The 15,750-nt window shown below is 43.2% G+C and overlaps 1 protein-coding gene across 2 annotated transcripts in view; it reads right to left on the bottom strand.

Annotated features, from left to right (window-relative positions):
• Positions 1–15,750, bottom strand: part of CSRNP3 (cysteine and serine rich nuclear protein 3) — a 79,262-nt gene that overhangs the window by 44,014 nt on the left and 19,498 nt on the right. For both annotated transcript variants that reach the window (XM_006124795.5, XM_006124796.5), the window contains exon 2: positions 11,881–12,051. In XM_006124795.5, the coding sequence (XP_006124857.2) occupies positions 11,881–12,028 (148 nt within the window). In that variant the 5' untranslated portion in view covers positions 12,029–12,051. The remainder of the gene's footprint in view (positions 1–11,880; positions 12,052–15,750) is intronic.

Raw genomic sequence — 15,750 nt, 5'->3', positions numbered from 1 at the left:
ATCATTCCTCTCTGCTTGCTTGCCTAATCTCTAATATATGCACCCTGCCTCCACCATCTCTCTCCCTAGTCCATTGGTGGAGGACTGGTCGGGAGGGACACAGCACGGAAGGGATAGTATCAATCTCTGATCAGAAGACTAGATCAAACAGAACTAATGAAGTGTTAATGAGCGGCAGCAGGGCTCACAAGGTAATTATAATGATAGTGTAAAATAATCTATTTTTTCATGACTGTCATGAAATATACATGCTTTTACCATAAACTTCATATACCCAATTATTGTATGACACAAATCACTAGTACTCACTGAAACAATAAAAACACAAAAATTTATTGTGTCCAGCCAAATTGTATTAGACCACAAAGGTGGGTCGTCCCCCGCATCTGTGTCTGCCCATCAGAATGTAACCATTTCTTTTGGTAAGTGTGACATGCTTGTTCAGTGGAATGGATTTCTTTTCCAGAATATTAGAAGTTCTTTGCATTAGGCTCCATCTTAAATTAACCCTGCAATGGAAGCTCAGGTAGCAGGCATCGAGCAGTGCATCTTGCTGGAAACACATTACATCAGCATTCTCTAATTTCACTGTTTGCCCATTTATTTATAATTTTTTCCTTCCTGGAAAGATTTGAATGACTTGGGCTGGTCTTTTTTTAAATTTATTTTATGATGTTTTAAATGAAACCAACTACATACATAGTAATCTGTTTTCTAATTCATTATCTGGTAAGGGCAGTGGCTAGAGAATAAAGCCAGCTGAAGCAGCTTGGCAGCACACTACAGTATTTCACCTGTAGGTACATTGCTGCGCTCTGGTGGCTTTGCACCATTTCAGTGATTCAAACCTACTACAACCATAAACCTAGTGTAACTGTCTGCTTCGCATCACTGGCACTGACCAGTTAAACTGAGTTTATATATAGCTAGTGGAGCAGCACGGCTGGAAAATGTTGGTGATTGTGATTCAATATGTACTATTAGGGGCATTGAGAAACATCTGCTACCCTGCATTGATTTATACATATTGCCTGCTTGCTGATAAGATGCAGTTCCATTACTGACTAAAAAATTACCTGCTTCTAATGTACTCCAGTTCTATCTCAGAGGAACAAGAGAATTTGTTCCTAAGACTCTCTCTACTATTCAGAGGTCCTGCGGTTAATTAGAAAAAGACGACAAGTTTCAGAGATGGGATCTAGATTCCCAAATGGGCTCTCTGGGTACTGTAATAGTAGAAATAGTATACAGAAGTACCTGATGACTATAAATCCCCAAGGTGCTCCACAATCCCCAAACTGCTGACTTTATCATACTAGGTGGAGGAGAAGGATGAGAACTGTTGAAAAGGCATGCAGGAGGAGGATTAAAGATCCAGAAGAAGAGGAGGAAAGGAAACAGTGTCAGATAGCAAGAAGTGACAGATAAGTGAGGAGCAATCAAATAGTTAAGGGGAAAAAAGGGAAGAAAGGAGAAAGCTTCCATGGGATTAGAGAAGAGGAAATGTGCAAGTGTGATAGAAGCGGTTCAAGTCACTGTACAATATGCCTATGCTATTTCCAGCATATGTTCTAACTCAAATATATTTCACAGAAACCACTGGCGAAATATTCCATTATTTCTTTGTGTAGATGGATAGGTTATGAGAATGAGGAGATATATATTAATGTATATTTTAAAAAGACTTCACTCTGTTACTCTACAAGGTTGGCTATAGGTACCAACTAACCATCTAAGGCTATGTCTAGACTGCAGGGTTATATCGGAAAAAGACATGCAAATTGCAAACCACAATCTTTTTAAGCTTTTTTAGGCTTTGCGTATCTTTCATCAGTTCTTTTCTCATTTACCAGTTTATATTTACTACCATACAACAGACGGGCTGATTTTCTGTAACAAATGTGCAGAAGACATGTCAAAGGCCAGCATGTTGCTCTACTAAGTTCAGCTTTCCTTGCTCGACCACAATTGACTGAATATAGCGAAAATTGATCCAAATCAGTACTAAGTTGGGATGTAAAAAGCTAACTGGTTAACCATTAACCAGGAAACCTAGTCCTTAATGGACAAGGCTTACCGTGGGCTGCTCCAGCCTTTTGGGGCCTACCTCAAGCTGCTCCACTTGTCTGTGGTGGGCTCGGCCTGCCCTCTTGCCACCATTTACACGTTATGGCTCGCTGGGATCAGAGGCGGCAGAGGCTGGTGACCCCACTCCCGGGAGGCTTTGCTGTGGGCTCTGCAGTATAAAGCTGAGCTTTATACTGTAGAGCCCAGCAATGCGTATAACCGTGTAACCACTACGATTTTTAGCAGTTACAGTTACCTTTTATGAGTTTTTACAACCCTGGTACTAAAGGTGAAAAAACTGAAGTTCTGAATAACTTAGTCTTAGCATCTTACTGTTCAGTGAATGAATTTATTTTCCCATCAGTTCCATTATGATTTAAATTATATTTGACTGATAGGGTTGCCAGATGGTTTCAACAAAAATACCAGATACACTTGACATTACCTCACAATCTACATAACATCTTATTTAGAAAATACCAGACATTTATATTTTTCTCATTTATGTTTTCTCAATCTGTTTCCCGAACAGAAAGCTCAAATACTGGACTATCCAGTTCAAAACCGGACACCTGGCAATCCTATTGATAGATAAAGCTAAGAAACAACAAAAAATTGAATGGATTTTGAATGTGAGATGTAAGCAGTTAAGCAGGCTCAAGGTCATCCTGCCATTTGATATTTTATCTGACACAAAATAGCAATGTCTCTAGTGTCCCCATCAGTAACAAATATGCTTCCTCTCCTATCAAAACATGACAAAGCTATAGTATCTATATAGCTATATAAGTATACTATATGTACCAAAACATGCAGCAGCAATCTAAAAACTGAACACATGCTACTTTCACACTATGTACCACCGAAGGCCTGGCCTTAGGGCAAGGCAAGCAAGGCGGCTGCCTTCAGGGCCCCACACTGCTTCATGCCTGCCCACTCGCTCGCTGCCCTGGCTGGGAGCTGCCCAGCCACACAGCGCAGCCAACCACAACATGCCGCCTTGGGCCCTGCAAACTTTGGCAGGCCTGACCAACCTGTAACAGTTACCTCCTTCTGGAGCCTCCACACTGTGCTGATTCTAACCTAACATGGAAGGCTACGAAGCTTGTCAAATATGTGTTTATTTAAAATACTGTATGAAGCTGGTTTGAAGAACTATACATATGTTGCTTGGAATACAGTCCCTTATCATATGAACTCAGGGAATTATTTTCAAAAGTAAAAGTAAGCATGTACATTTAACTTACTTTTCATATTTCCACATTGCCAGTAGGTATATTGATTTCTGACTCCAGCAAAATGTTTCTGAGATCTTCTGATAATCAAAATACAAAAAGCTATAGTTTCCCCATTCCTACATTTAAAAACATTGTTCTTCAAGCTAACAGTTAAATCTGACAGTTTAACATATTCAGAGATAAGAAACGTAAGTGATAATCTGTCTTTTAAACTGATGCACTTAGAACCAAATTGCTCTTTTCTGTTTTGGTGACTCTATAAGGTAAATTTGTTTTTTCAAACCCGGGCTATGATGAATCATATGTGCACTAACACAGATGCAATGGTAATGCAAATAGGCTCAAAGGTACAGAGTCATACTAGGGATGTTAAATATCGGTTAACTGACTAGTCGATTAACCTCATGAATTCTTATTGGTTAATCGACTATTCTATAGTCCCTGGAGATGGGGCCAGCAGCCAGCCAGTGTGCTCCAGCCCCACTCCTGAGGAGCCCCTTGCCATTCTGTGCTGCTGCCTCTATATCAGAGACAGCAGTGTGCAGTGCCAGGTGGGAGCTGATCTGCAAGGTGAGCCAGTTTAAAAACCAGCTCCCCTGATGGATGGGCTGCCAGTCACCCCACGCTGTTGCCTCTGATAGAAGCAGCAGCACAGGATGGCAGCAGCCCCTACCCAGGGGTGGGGTCTGAGCTCCCGGAGCCAGCATGAGCCGGACTGCCTGTCTGCCTGGCTCCTAATACTCTTTAAATGCAGAGCTGCATTGGGGGTAGGTCCTGGACCCAGTACAAGCCAGACTGCCTGCCCATCCAGCTCCTAATATACTATAAATGCAAAGCCGCAGCAGGCGTAGGTCCTAGACCCAGTGCAAGCCAGGGCTGAGCTGTGCTGCTGGCCAGCCTGCTAAAAAATGTATTGGCAGGGGGGCAGGGAAATGTGTGTGGTCTATAGCATTAATCGATAAGCTTTTGCTTATAAATAAATCAGTTAATTGATTATACTATTATATCCCTAAGTCATACCAGTAATTAAAGTTACAATGTCACTTCATTATACCCGTTATATATTTCTGGGGCTGCTCAGAAATAATGTCATATATCATAGTAGCTTTTATATTTTATCTATTGTAGCTTATCAACACTGTATCCTAAATGAAATATATGCGTATCAGTGAAACATTGCCACAAGTAAAACAAAGCTGTGAAAAGCTGTGCTTGAAATCTGATTGGTTGAGAGCAAGTCCAGGGGAAAATTCGTATAATCATCCCTTTTCCTTCAGTGAAGATATACTTGACTTATACCAGTTAAGAATCTGGTCCATAGTATGGTGAGTAATACTATACAGGCAGTCCCCGACTTACGCGGATCCGACTTATGTCAGATCCGCAGTTACGAACGGGGCTCCCCCGGAGGACACGGACTGCGGGACCTCGCGGTCCTGCCGCCCGTGTACTCCGGGGCTTTCTCCGCGTCTCCCTGGTCTGCAGACCAGGAAGACGTGGAGGAAAGCCGCGGGGGGGCTCGGGCAGCGAGGCAGCCCAGGCGCGCCTCGCTGCCCGAGCCACTCCATGGCTTTGCAAAGCCTCGGGGAAGCCAGCAGCGGAGCAGCCCAGGCGCGCCTGGGTTGCCTCGCTGCCCGAGCTCCCCCGCGGCTTTGCAAAGCCTCGGGGAAGCCGGCAGCGGGACAGCCCAGACACCCCACGGCTGTCCCGCTGCTGGCGTCCTCAGAGGCTTTGCTCCCCGTCTCCCTGGCAAACCAGGGAGACTGGGAGCAAAGCCGCGGAGGACCCAGGTGGCGGGACCGCGGTGCGTCTCGGTCCGCCGCCCACGTCTTCCTGGTCTGCTGGGGTGGGGGGGGGGGCGCAGCTAGTATGCCCCCCGCCCCCCGGCAGACTAGACTTTTCTCCAGACGCCTGTGGCAGAGCAGCTGGGGCGCTTCAGGTTGGTCCCGCAGCGCCGCTCTGGGCACTACTGGACCAACCCGGCAGCACCCCAGCTGCTCTGCCCCAGGCATCCTGATTCAGCCGCTGCTGGTCAGTTTCAGCAGCGGCTGAATCAGGACGCCTCGGGCAGAGCAGATGGGGTGCTGCCGGGTTGGTCCAGTAGCGCCGAGGAGCGGCACTACTGGAGCAACCCAGCAGCACCCCAGCTGCTCTGCCCCAGGCGTCCCCAAGTCAGCTTCTGCTGAAACTGACCAGCGCTGACTACAGGAAGCCCGAGGCAGAGTTGCTCTGCCCCAGGCTTCCTGGAATCAGCTGCTGATCAGTTTCAGCAGCAGCTGACTTGGGGACGCCTGGGGTTCTTAAGTTGATTCTGTATGTAAGTCAGAACTGGAGGTCAGTTTCAGCAGCAGCTGAATCTGGACGCCAGTTCCGACTTACATACAGATTCAACTTAAGAACAAACCTACAGTCCCTATCTTGTACGTAACCCGGGGACTGCCTGTACTGCTGCTGACCAAATTCAGAAAAGCAATGTCTGAAGACAATGCTCTTGCATCTCTCTTCCATGGAGCTAGTCTGTACTTTCAATATTCCCTCTCTTTCAGACAGGAATCTCCAGCTCTTTTCTTAGAGCCAAGTTGCAGTTTAGGCCAGCTGTAGGGCCTTAACTATCTTCTCCTTCAGCTAGCTCCTTTCCCTAATCAGTCCTTGGGGTCCGATGATTCAACATACATACCGGCTATGTCTAGACTGGCATGATTTTCCGCAAATGCTTTTAACGGAAAAGTTTTCCATTAAAAGCATTTGCGGAAAAGAGCGTCTAGATTGGCACGGATGCTTTTCTGCAAAAAAGCCCCAATTGCCATTTTCACGATTGGGGCTTTTTTGCGCAAAACAAATCTGAGCTGTCTACACTGGCCCTTTTGTGCAAAAGGACTTTTGCCCGAATGGGAGCAGCATAGTATTTCCGCAAGAAGCACTGATTTCAGACAGTAGGTAGTCAGTGTTCTTGCGGAAATTCAAGCGGCCAGTGTAGACAGCTGGCAAGTTTTTCCGGAAAAGCTGCTGATTTTGCAGAAAAACTTGCCAGTCTAGACACAGCCACCTTGTTTTGCTGGTGACCCTAGTGCTATGAGGGAGGAGGAAAGATATGAGATTTAAGGAAGGGGAAACACCATACTTGGTTGAGAGAGGGGGGACCTTATCCCACCCAGTCTACAAGACTCTAGGTCTGGAGTCCTTGTAGAAAGAAAAAATGATGGCATTTTTTTCCTCAAACACCATTTATTCCCAGGACTGTCTCCTTTCTACCAATATCTCCCAGGTCCTTTTTTATGTCACCAGTGTCTTGTTTATGACACCAGTTGGTGACTGGAGGCCCTAATCAAGAATTTCCTTCTTCACCCCTCCCCCAACACATACTAACAATTAAAAGGGGTCCCTCTTTAGCTGCTAGGGGCCATAAGCAATTATTTTGTCTGCTTATACCTACTGCCTGCTCTTTGTCAGACATTTCAAAACATAAAATGACCATACCATATGAGGAGTAGGCCAGTCCTTAGGCTCTACTGTCCTTAAGGGGGCTGACAGCTCTGTCACAGTTTTAAATACACATTTTCTATTATTCTGGCACCATTTTTGTGTGGAAATTCTGTTGTAAAATAGAGACATTGTCATAATTTTTGAAAAACTACAGGCAGGAACAAAAGTTTTATGATGCCTCAATAAATTACACAGGTATCTGCTTATTATTGTTAATTTTGACCAAGCGACGGGTTCCTGCTGATTGGCTGAAATTTTTTGAAGGTTACATTTCATAGGAGTTCTGTGCTACAATGGCTGGAGACAGTTGGGGCGGAGGATGGGAGAAGCAAGTACAAAACTGTATCTAATATAGACCCGAGGTTAGTATAATGTAAAAGTAAAAGGTTTAACAGCTTATCTGCATGAAGTTGGGAACAGGATCATTGATCCAGAGTGAAGACTACTTACAAAAGAAGGGGGTTTCAGGGTTAGGTCCAAAAGTTGTAGGGGATATTAATGTTATTTCCAGTTTTACTTAATATCTTACTATTTTTATTGGCTAAAAATGTCTGATTTAATTCAATTTATAAATATGTAAAGAATAATAAAATCGCACAAACACCATTATTCTAAGTGTCATATTAAACATTTAGTATTTTCTTGTGTGTAAGTGTAGTGCCGACAGATGGAATCAAACTTGGGACCTTTGGAGCTTAGTGCATGCGTCTTTATTGCTTGAGCTAAAAACCAGCTGCCTCTCAGCTCAGGCTGTAAAGTAAACACATTCTCTCTCTCTGTAAACAGTCTAAGTACCACTACACGAGACAGTGTATCATACACAGAAGGTGCATGGGTTACATAAGCAATATGGTTTCCTTTGCCTCAGTGGATTCCAAATTTCCAGTTAGGGGAAAACTGGGGAATTTTTTTCTTGCTGGGAATTTCCCTTCATCCCTTGGTTTACTGCCCCTGTCTTGCCTGTGAAAGGGTTTCTCCTTGCCTCCCAGATCAGGAACAGGGAGAACCTTTTAGTCTCTCATAGCCCTCTGGGCATGGAGGTTGTAGGCCAGACACAGAGGTCAATCTCTCCCCTCTGGGAGGTGCTCTTCCCCAAAATGTCCAGAGTTAAGTAGGGCTCTTTACCCCATGAATTACTGCCCTGACCTGCTCCTCACCTCTTTCCTGATGTTCATCAGCATCTGCTTGGCTCTCCAGTGGCATACCTGCCTCCCACAGCACCTATTGCGCACCCTAAATGACCGAAGGGGAGGCTTTTAATGCGATCTGGCAAGCCATTGATTTGTTCAAGTGTCTTAATTAACCTGGAATAACCTCTTTGACTACCAAGGAAAAAAGGATGTTTATTTTGGGGCTACTGTACCTGCCTTCTACCGCTCTCCTGTATCCAGAGCCCCACAAAGTCACAGGACCTCCTTGTCAACTTCCTCCTGGCTATGGCTAAGATGGCTATTTATAAAAAAGGAAGCAGAGGTTGCTTGGGGGGGACCTGCGACTGTGGAGCCTATATCCATTCGTGTACCTGGGTAGAGTTCCTCTGGGCAGCGTTCGCCGGCTCCCTCAATGCTTTCAGGGAGCAACGGGTGTTGTTCAGGGCTCTCTGCTTGATGTCCCATTCTGGTTCCCTTGTTTTGGTCCTTTGACCTTCAGACCTGCCCTTGCTTTTCTTTTTATTTGTCCCACATAATCAGTTGGTTTCCTGGGCTCAGTGGAACCTCTACATAGACTGGGGGAAGTCCCTTATATGTGGATGGGCTTATGCCTGCCCACCTCCCAACTTCCAATAGGACTACTCTCCTGTATCTGTGGCCTCCCAAAGACATGGGACTACCTTGTTTTCCTCCTCCTAGCATTAGACAAAGGGGCCATTTATAAGACCACAAAGAGGAGATTGGCTGAGGGGGTCTTCCACAACTATGTGGCCTATTTCTGATCCTTCCTCACACATCTGACTAGAATTCCTATAGACGGCATCCACAAGCTTCTTTGACATGAGCAGGGTCAGGGGCCAGCAGCTTGGTGGGGGTAGGCAGCAGCGGGGCTGGCAGCCCAAGCAGGGGTGGGAGTGGAGCTGGGGCTGAGGGTCAGGAGCAAAGCTGGATGGGGTGCCAGAACTGATCTCCACTGGTCTGACGAACTCCTTCATTCAGGACTGGTTAGGTGTCTAGAGTGCTGGACCAGGGAGGTCTAACCTGTAGAATCTTTATGCTAAAATTAAATTAGAATTTAATTGGACAACAAGATAAATTTTAAAAAATCATTATGCCCACTATTTTTCCTGATCAATTTTGAGATAATTGGTATGAAAGAGAAAATGTGACTAAGCAGTTCTCACCTTTACAGTGGTAATAAGATTTATGAGTAGGTTGAAAACAGCACCAGGACAGCTCACTCCATTACTCAACCACATTTTATTTTAAATATAACCAAATAGTTATATTTTTATAGTTGTAGTTATAATATAGTATACTCTTTCCTTTCAGTGAATTCCTGGATATCTGAAATATATTGTTGATGTAAGAGCACACCAGTGTTCCATGGAACCTAAAATATAACAAAGGTGTCTATATTTCTAATGAGCAAGTGGCTGAAAGTGAAAGCATGTGATGAGAGTTAACAGGATACTTTTCCTAAGTCTAATTTAGTCAGCTCGAACACATGTTCATATGAGATGAGTGATGGACATCAGCAGAAGTAAAATGGATGGAAGAAAACATAAAAACACTTGCACATTTTTGTCACCTGCCAGCATGAATGAGAATCTGCCAACATGAGCACTATCACCATAAAAGATGAATTATAATTCAGAGCTGCAAGAACTATTGCAAAGACAAAACCCATGTCACTTTTTCTCTACATATGCACAGAATGTGCATACCTCGTCTCTCCCACTATTTTTCTTCAGATTAGTTGCATAAAATACTTTTGACCTGCTCCGTGAATGATTACATTTTACCAAGTCTTGATAATCTCTTTTGATCAGTATACATAACCACTGATAGGACATAAGGAGCACACAACTGGAATTTTTTTCATTTTACTTATATAATTTCTTCCATATCATAAAGGAATCTATAAGCTATATTTTCTTTAAAAGGCAGGTACATTTCTACAGAAAGATGTGCCATATCACATGACCAATATACAATGGAGTTGTTTTTTTGAAAAAGCTAGGATACAATAGATACAATGGATTTTATTTCTGCATATGAGGCAAATCTAGATATTATGGATAGCCTTTACCAGGATAAAGTAATATATCTACACTTAAAAACAAAACAAAACAAAAAATTTCTCAGTAACTTGTAAGTTAGTTTTTCCTGCTAATTAATCAGCATAAAGATTTGATTAGACCTAGAAATGCTGCCTCTAAATCATGCAGTAAATTCCTATATTTCATTCCTTTATTCTGAAATGGTTCAGGCCATATTGTGCAAAAGGAATAATAAACACACTGACCTCACAGTTCAATATAACAGTTTAGAATGTGTGTAAATTTAGAATTTCACATACTTTTCCTGTGTAAACTAGAAGGGAATAATGTACAAAACCTGAATAAATCAGAAGCTATGACTTATACTCATATAGGTAGCTCCATTTAAATTACGTAAACCAATTAAATAATTGACTTTTCCCCAGTGGGACTATTTATTCAAAGGAGTGTTGCAGAATCAGGCCTACAGTGTTTAAAACATTCAACTCAGTATTTTTAAAAAATACCCTCATTGCAGACAAGACCCCACTGCCAAAACAAATCTATTCTCACCAGATATTCTAACCACATAATCTGCTCATATTGCTAACCTTGTTGAAGCAAATACTTATCTTCACAAAATATTTGCTCACTAAATAGAAGCAAATTCCTGTTTGGAGCAGGTAAGCTACTGTTATGACCAGTGGCTGCCAGGATCACCATCTGATCTGCAGCATATTTTAGTAAGCCCTTTAAAGTGTGACCATTCTGGTTGTAAAAGAAACTATTATACATGCTACATTAGAGACAATGATACTAAGAACTGTATTTCATGACACCGGCTCCACAGAATATGGCCCTTAAAAACTTGCAGATTTTATCCAAAACAAGATAGGATTTGCAGTAATTTCTGAAATTATCCCCCTGGGATACCAACTGTAAAATACATCTAAGTACAAATTGAACCTCTCTCTAATCTGGACTACAGATGTTGCTGGACCAGAAAGCCCCTCGACCAAAGAGCCTCAGTGACAGAGGTTTCCAGTGACTGGGAGTGGAACCAACCGATATGGCGAGCAGGGCAGTAGAGCTTGCAGGGCCCTGAAACCTGCAGGGCAGCTGAGTCTACAGGGCAATAGAGTCTACAGATTTGGTGAGACCACCGGAGCTTATGGGGCAGCAGAGCCTGCAGAGCAGACAGGGCCACCAGAGCTGGCGGGGCAGCAGAGCTGACATAGCAGGTGGGGCCGGTGGGGCAGAAGAGCCCACGGGGCAGCAGGGATGTGGAGGTACAGGACCCTGTGTCTCAGAAGGAGAGCCCAGCTAGGAGACTAGTGCCTTCCCCCGTCCTGAGAGCCCAGAGACCTGAACTCCCCAGTCTGGCAAACTCCTTAGTCCGGGACCAGTTAGGACCCAATGGTGATGGACCAGGGAAGTCCAACCTGTATTGCAAATCTGGAGGTTACTGACCTAAGCCAAATGTTATGTTTTAAGCAGCTTGACTCTATAATGCTTGCCTGCAGTTGCAGGGTACTGTATTCAACGACCCGAAAAGTTCCTTCCTATTTCTTATGTTCCTATATTGGTTAAAATCACACAAAAGTATTATACAGAGATAGTAAAGTGAATGAAAAAATGCCTGAGCCTACTTGGTGACTGTGAACTGGGGACCATCACAGTGATGTTGGGCAAGTCACTGTCTCCCTCTATGCCTAAGCTTTCCCATCTGCAAAATAGTAATAACAAAACTGGACTCTTCTGTAAATTTTTAGAGAACTACTGAAAAGTGTTGTATAAGTGCTAGGAATTTATTAATTAATAATCATTATTATGCCATATGATATGGTAGTTCTTTTAGAGCAAAACAATGTTTCTTATATTCACAACTTTAGTACTTACGGGTAAAATGATTAGAAGTGGATGGATTGACACTATCGCCACTGTCAGCACTTTCACTGCTAGAAATGTCATCATCAGATTCTCGTACGGAGGAGCAGGGTGAAGAGCCATCAACTTCTTCAAATTTCCTCTTTAAAATTCCACTCATAGCTGCAATGCTGTCACATGTACCTATAACAGGAACAGGAGCAATGAAGCACTGAAACACTTAGCCACTGACCATGCAATCAAGGTCTACAATGTAATTTTTATGGAGATATTAATACACTAAATAGGCTATCACTTTTGTTCCTGAATGACATATTCGGATGCATTATGTGTATTATATAAAAAGAAAAAGAAACACAAAACCAAACCCTGTAGTAATCTGCTATCCATGAAGTGGTGTAACAGATTGCTTTGCATGATGAGAGGTATCTTTTGTTACAACAGTTCCCCCTTCATGGAAAGCACTAAAACCTAATTTGAAAAGAAGCAGTTCTCAGGCCAGCAGAGACACACAGAAGTGTGAAAAAAGCTCATTAAAGGCCTGATCCTGAGATAGTGAGCAAACTCAACTTCCAGTGATTTAAATACCTTTTAGGATTGGGCCTTGAGTTTCTCTTCAGAATTCCTCATGTTGACAGATGGAGTGGCCTTGACAGGCCTGGAGGGAGAGATTTCTGCTAGTCTCTCTCAGCAGAGAGAAATTCTCTATAGAAAAGGGTGATGGTATTTAAAAGGGAAAATACAGTATTTAGCACTCATTTTCTCAAAGTGGTCTACATAAATTAACTAATTAATCAATCCTCACATTTTCCTACTGTCTCTCACAGAAGCAATGATGATTATTTCCATTTTACAGGGAGGTTCAATGACTTTCCAAAGACTATGTAACAAATCAGCAGCTAAGTTAGGCTTAGAATTCAAAAATTTCTTGGCTCCCAGTCACTTAACCTAATCACTATGTCTTAATTTTCACAGGACATACCTCATCACATGATAAGAAAAGGGGGGAAGCCTAATATGTTCCAGTCTTGTGAGATTTTTTTTTTTTTTTTCAGAAAACTAGGGTGTTTTTACAGATATTATAACATGAATCCTTGTAGGGGAAAGTCTGCCCTTTCTCCTGTATTGTACAGTGGGAGGTGTGAGAGGCAAGGATACCCAAAGTTTAGTCAGATGACATGTGCCCTTTGCTTACCAAAGAACTGGACTCTGCCATACAACTAGTCCTTTTTGAATAGAGCTTGTACATACAATATGAGGGCAAGCAGTTTTTCGGTTTATTCAAAATATTAAAGAAAAAAAACACAAATTGCTCTTGTTTAAAAGAAAGTAGCAAGGGCAAGACATCAGTACAGCATTTCAGCTGTGTAACCACTAAGGCCTTGATCCTACTACACTTGGGTAGACCCCTTACACCTGTACAGAACTCCACCAACTTCAATGGCACTCCACACAGTTGCAGTACATTGCAAAAATAGGGTCTATGAATCTGATTTCAGTGAAACAAGCGATGAGATAGAGTTAGACATGCTTCTATGCTCTGCCTCACTTCACTAAACCATACACGGTGCTCCAATATCTAGGCATAGCAGGTATGACTTATGGTCAGATTTTCACACAGTACCTCTGTCACCTTGCCCTTATAAGTGCAAATCAGAAACTACAGACATGGACATTATTTTATTTAAACAAGCTTTTTTGTTTTCTGCTTTATTAAATGGTAAGAATTAGGATTTGCTATAATGGACTGTTTGCATATTAAGGCCTGGTCTACACTACACTACAGTTAGGTCAACGTAAGCTGCCTTACATCAACCTAATAATGCATGTGCCTATACTATCAGGGCCCTTCCACCGACGTACCTCACCTGCTGCATTGACTTAATTATTCCACCTCCATAAGAGGCAGAGAGCTTAATTCAATGCTGTTAGGTCCACACTGAGGCGGTGTAGACACTACGTTTCTTACATCAACTTAACTGGCCTAAGGTTTACCACAAAGCTCCACTGTGACCCCTCTGATATATGTTTTCACCTCTGCTGCATAGCAGCTAGGTACACAGGAAAGGATCCTCACCTGTTAAACGACCAGGATCTTTTGAAACCATTTCCTTTTTTTTTTGGCATGGAGTACTCACCTACTCAACCTATCATGACTGCTCTGCACTCCAAATGCACTCCTAAGCCAATGTACAAGGAAGAAGTGGATCTTTTAGGATTGTGGAGAGAAGAGGCTATGTAGGCACAGCTCCAATTCAACCACAGAAACAGAGACATTTACAAGCAGATTGTATTAATTCAAGTGGCATCACCACAGTACACAGCATGGCAGCATAAAGACCCAGCCTGTACTTGGAGGCTCGCAGGATCTGTTCCCTTGCCACCTCTGTTACCCTCAGAAGAGTGATATCAGCTACTATCACTTCAGGGAGCTGGTGGTAGTCTTCATTTCAGTTGGTTGGACAGCAAACAATACTGCTTGTGCAGATGGAGCCTGTGTTTCCCCTCCATCACCTCTGTTGTGATAAGCCCTTGCAGTAATGGCATCAAGACGGGCTCCAATAAATTCCAACTCCTAAGTGTGTTGGAACGTTGACTTTTGTTGGTTGATGAGGAGCCCTAGCATTTGCAGTGTTTCTATGGTGACTGTCGACATCTGGGAAACCTCTGCTGATGATTTGCCCTTTATGAGACAGTCGTCGAGATAAGGGAATATTATTACCCCTTTCCTTTGCAAATGAGCGGCAACTACTGCCAGTGTTTTGGTAAACACCCTGGAGGCGGTAGATAATCCGAACAGCAGGACTCAGTATTGGAAATGATCTGTGCCGATTGTAAAACAGAGAAATCTCCTGTGCACAGGATGAATGGTGACATGAAAGTAAGCATCCTGGAGGTCGAGGACAGCAAACCAGTTGCCTAGATCCAAGGAAGGTATTATGGATGCTAGAGTTATCATCTTGAATCTTTGTTTTCTGACATATTTGTTTATTCTCCTGAGATCCAATATGGGTCTCCATCCTCCCATCTTCTTTTGTACTAGGAAATAATGAGAGTAAAATCCTCTCCCTCTGAACTCCTGTCGGACTCTTTCTACTGCACCTATGGATAGGAGATGGTTGACGGTGTATAGCAGGTTCTCATGAGAGGGGTCCCTGAAGAGAGACAGGGTTGGTGGAGTTGTGGGGGGGGATGGAGAGAAAAGAGATCATGTATCCATGCTATATTATTTCCAACACCCACTTGTCAGAGGTGATGGCGGCCCAGTGGTGATAGAATGGGTGCAGACGATGATGGAATAAGTGGGTAGGAGACTGGGATGGACAAATGTGTGCGACTGTTTGCATGCCCTCAACAGAGGAGTCAAACCTGCTGCTTGTTATTAGGCTGGCCCTGGGTACAGTTAGTTTGATTTTGATGCCTCTGAGGTCTCTGATGTGACAGGATTAGTCAAATGTGTTTTGAGGTTGATGCCACTGTTGTCTAGTGTGGGCATAATCATATCTCCTTTGGAAGGGGGTGTATCGTCTCCTTTTATATGATGGGGTATACATCCCCAACGTACACAGTGTTGCTCTGGAGTCATTGCTGGAGAGGAGGATGGTGTCTGTCTTCTTTGTGAATAGTTTATCTTAACTGAAGGGTAAATCCTCTACTTTATTTTGTAAATCTTTAGGAACTCCTGCGGATTAGAGGTAAGACGCCCGTTTCATGACCACGGCTATAGCTGTTGTTCTTGCTACCGTATCTACGATATCCATCGCTATCTGCAGACCAGCCCTAGTGGAGGCGTACCCTTCTTGTACGTCAGCCCTCAAAACAGATCTCTTGGACTCTGGGAGTGATTCCATAAGTGGTGTCAACTTGGTATAATTGTGGTAC

This window comes from Pelodiscus sinensis, chromosome 7, assembly GCF_052426305.1.
Source record: "Pelodiscus sinensis isolate ZL-2025 chromosome 7, ASM5242630v1, whole genome shotgun sequence".
Taxonomy (NCBI): Eukaryota; Metazoa; Chordata; order Testudines; family Trionychidae; genus Pelodiscus; species Pelodiscus sinensis.
This window is presented reverse-complemented; position numbering and strand designations above follow the sequence as displayed.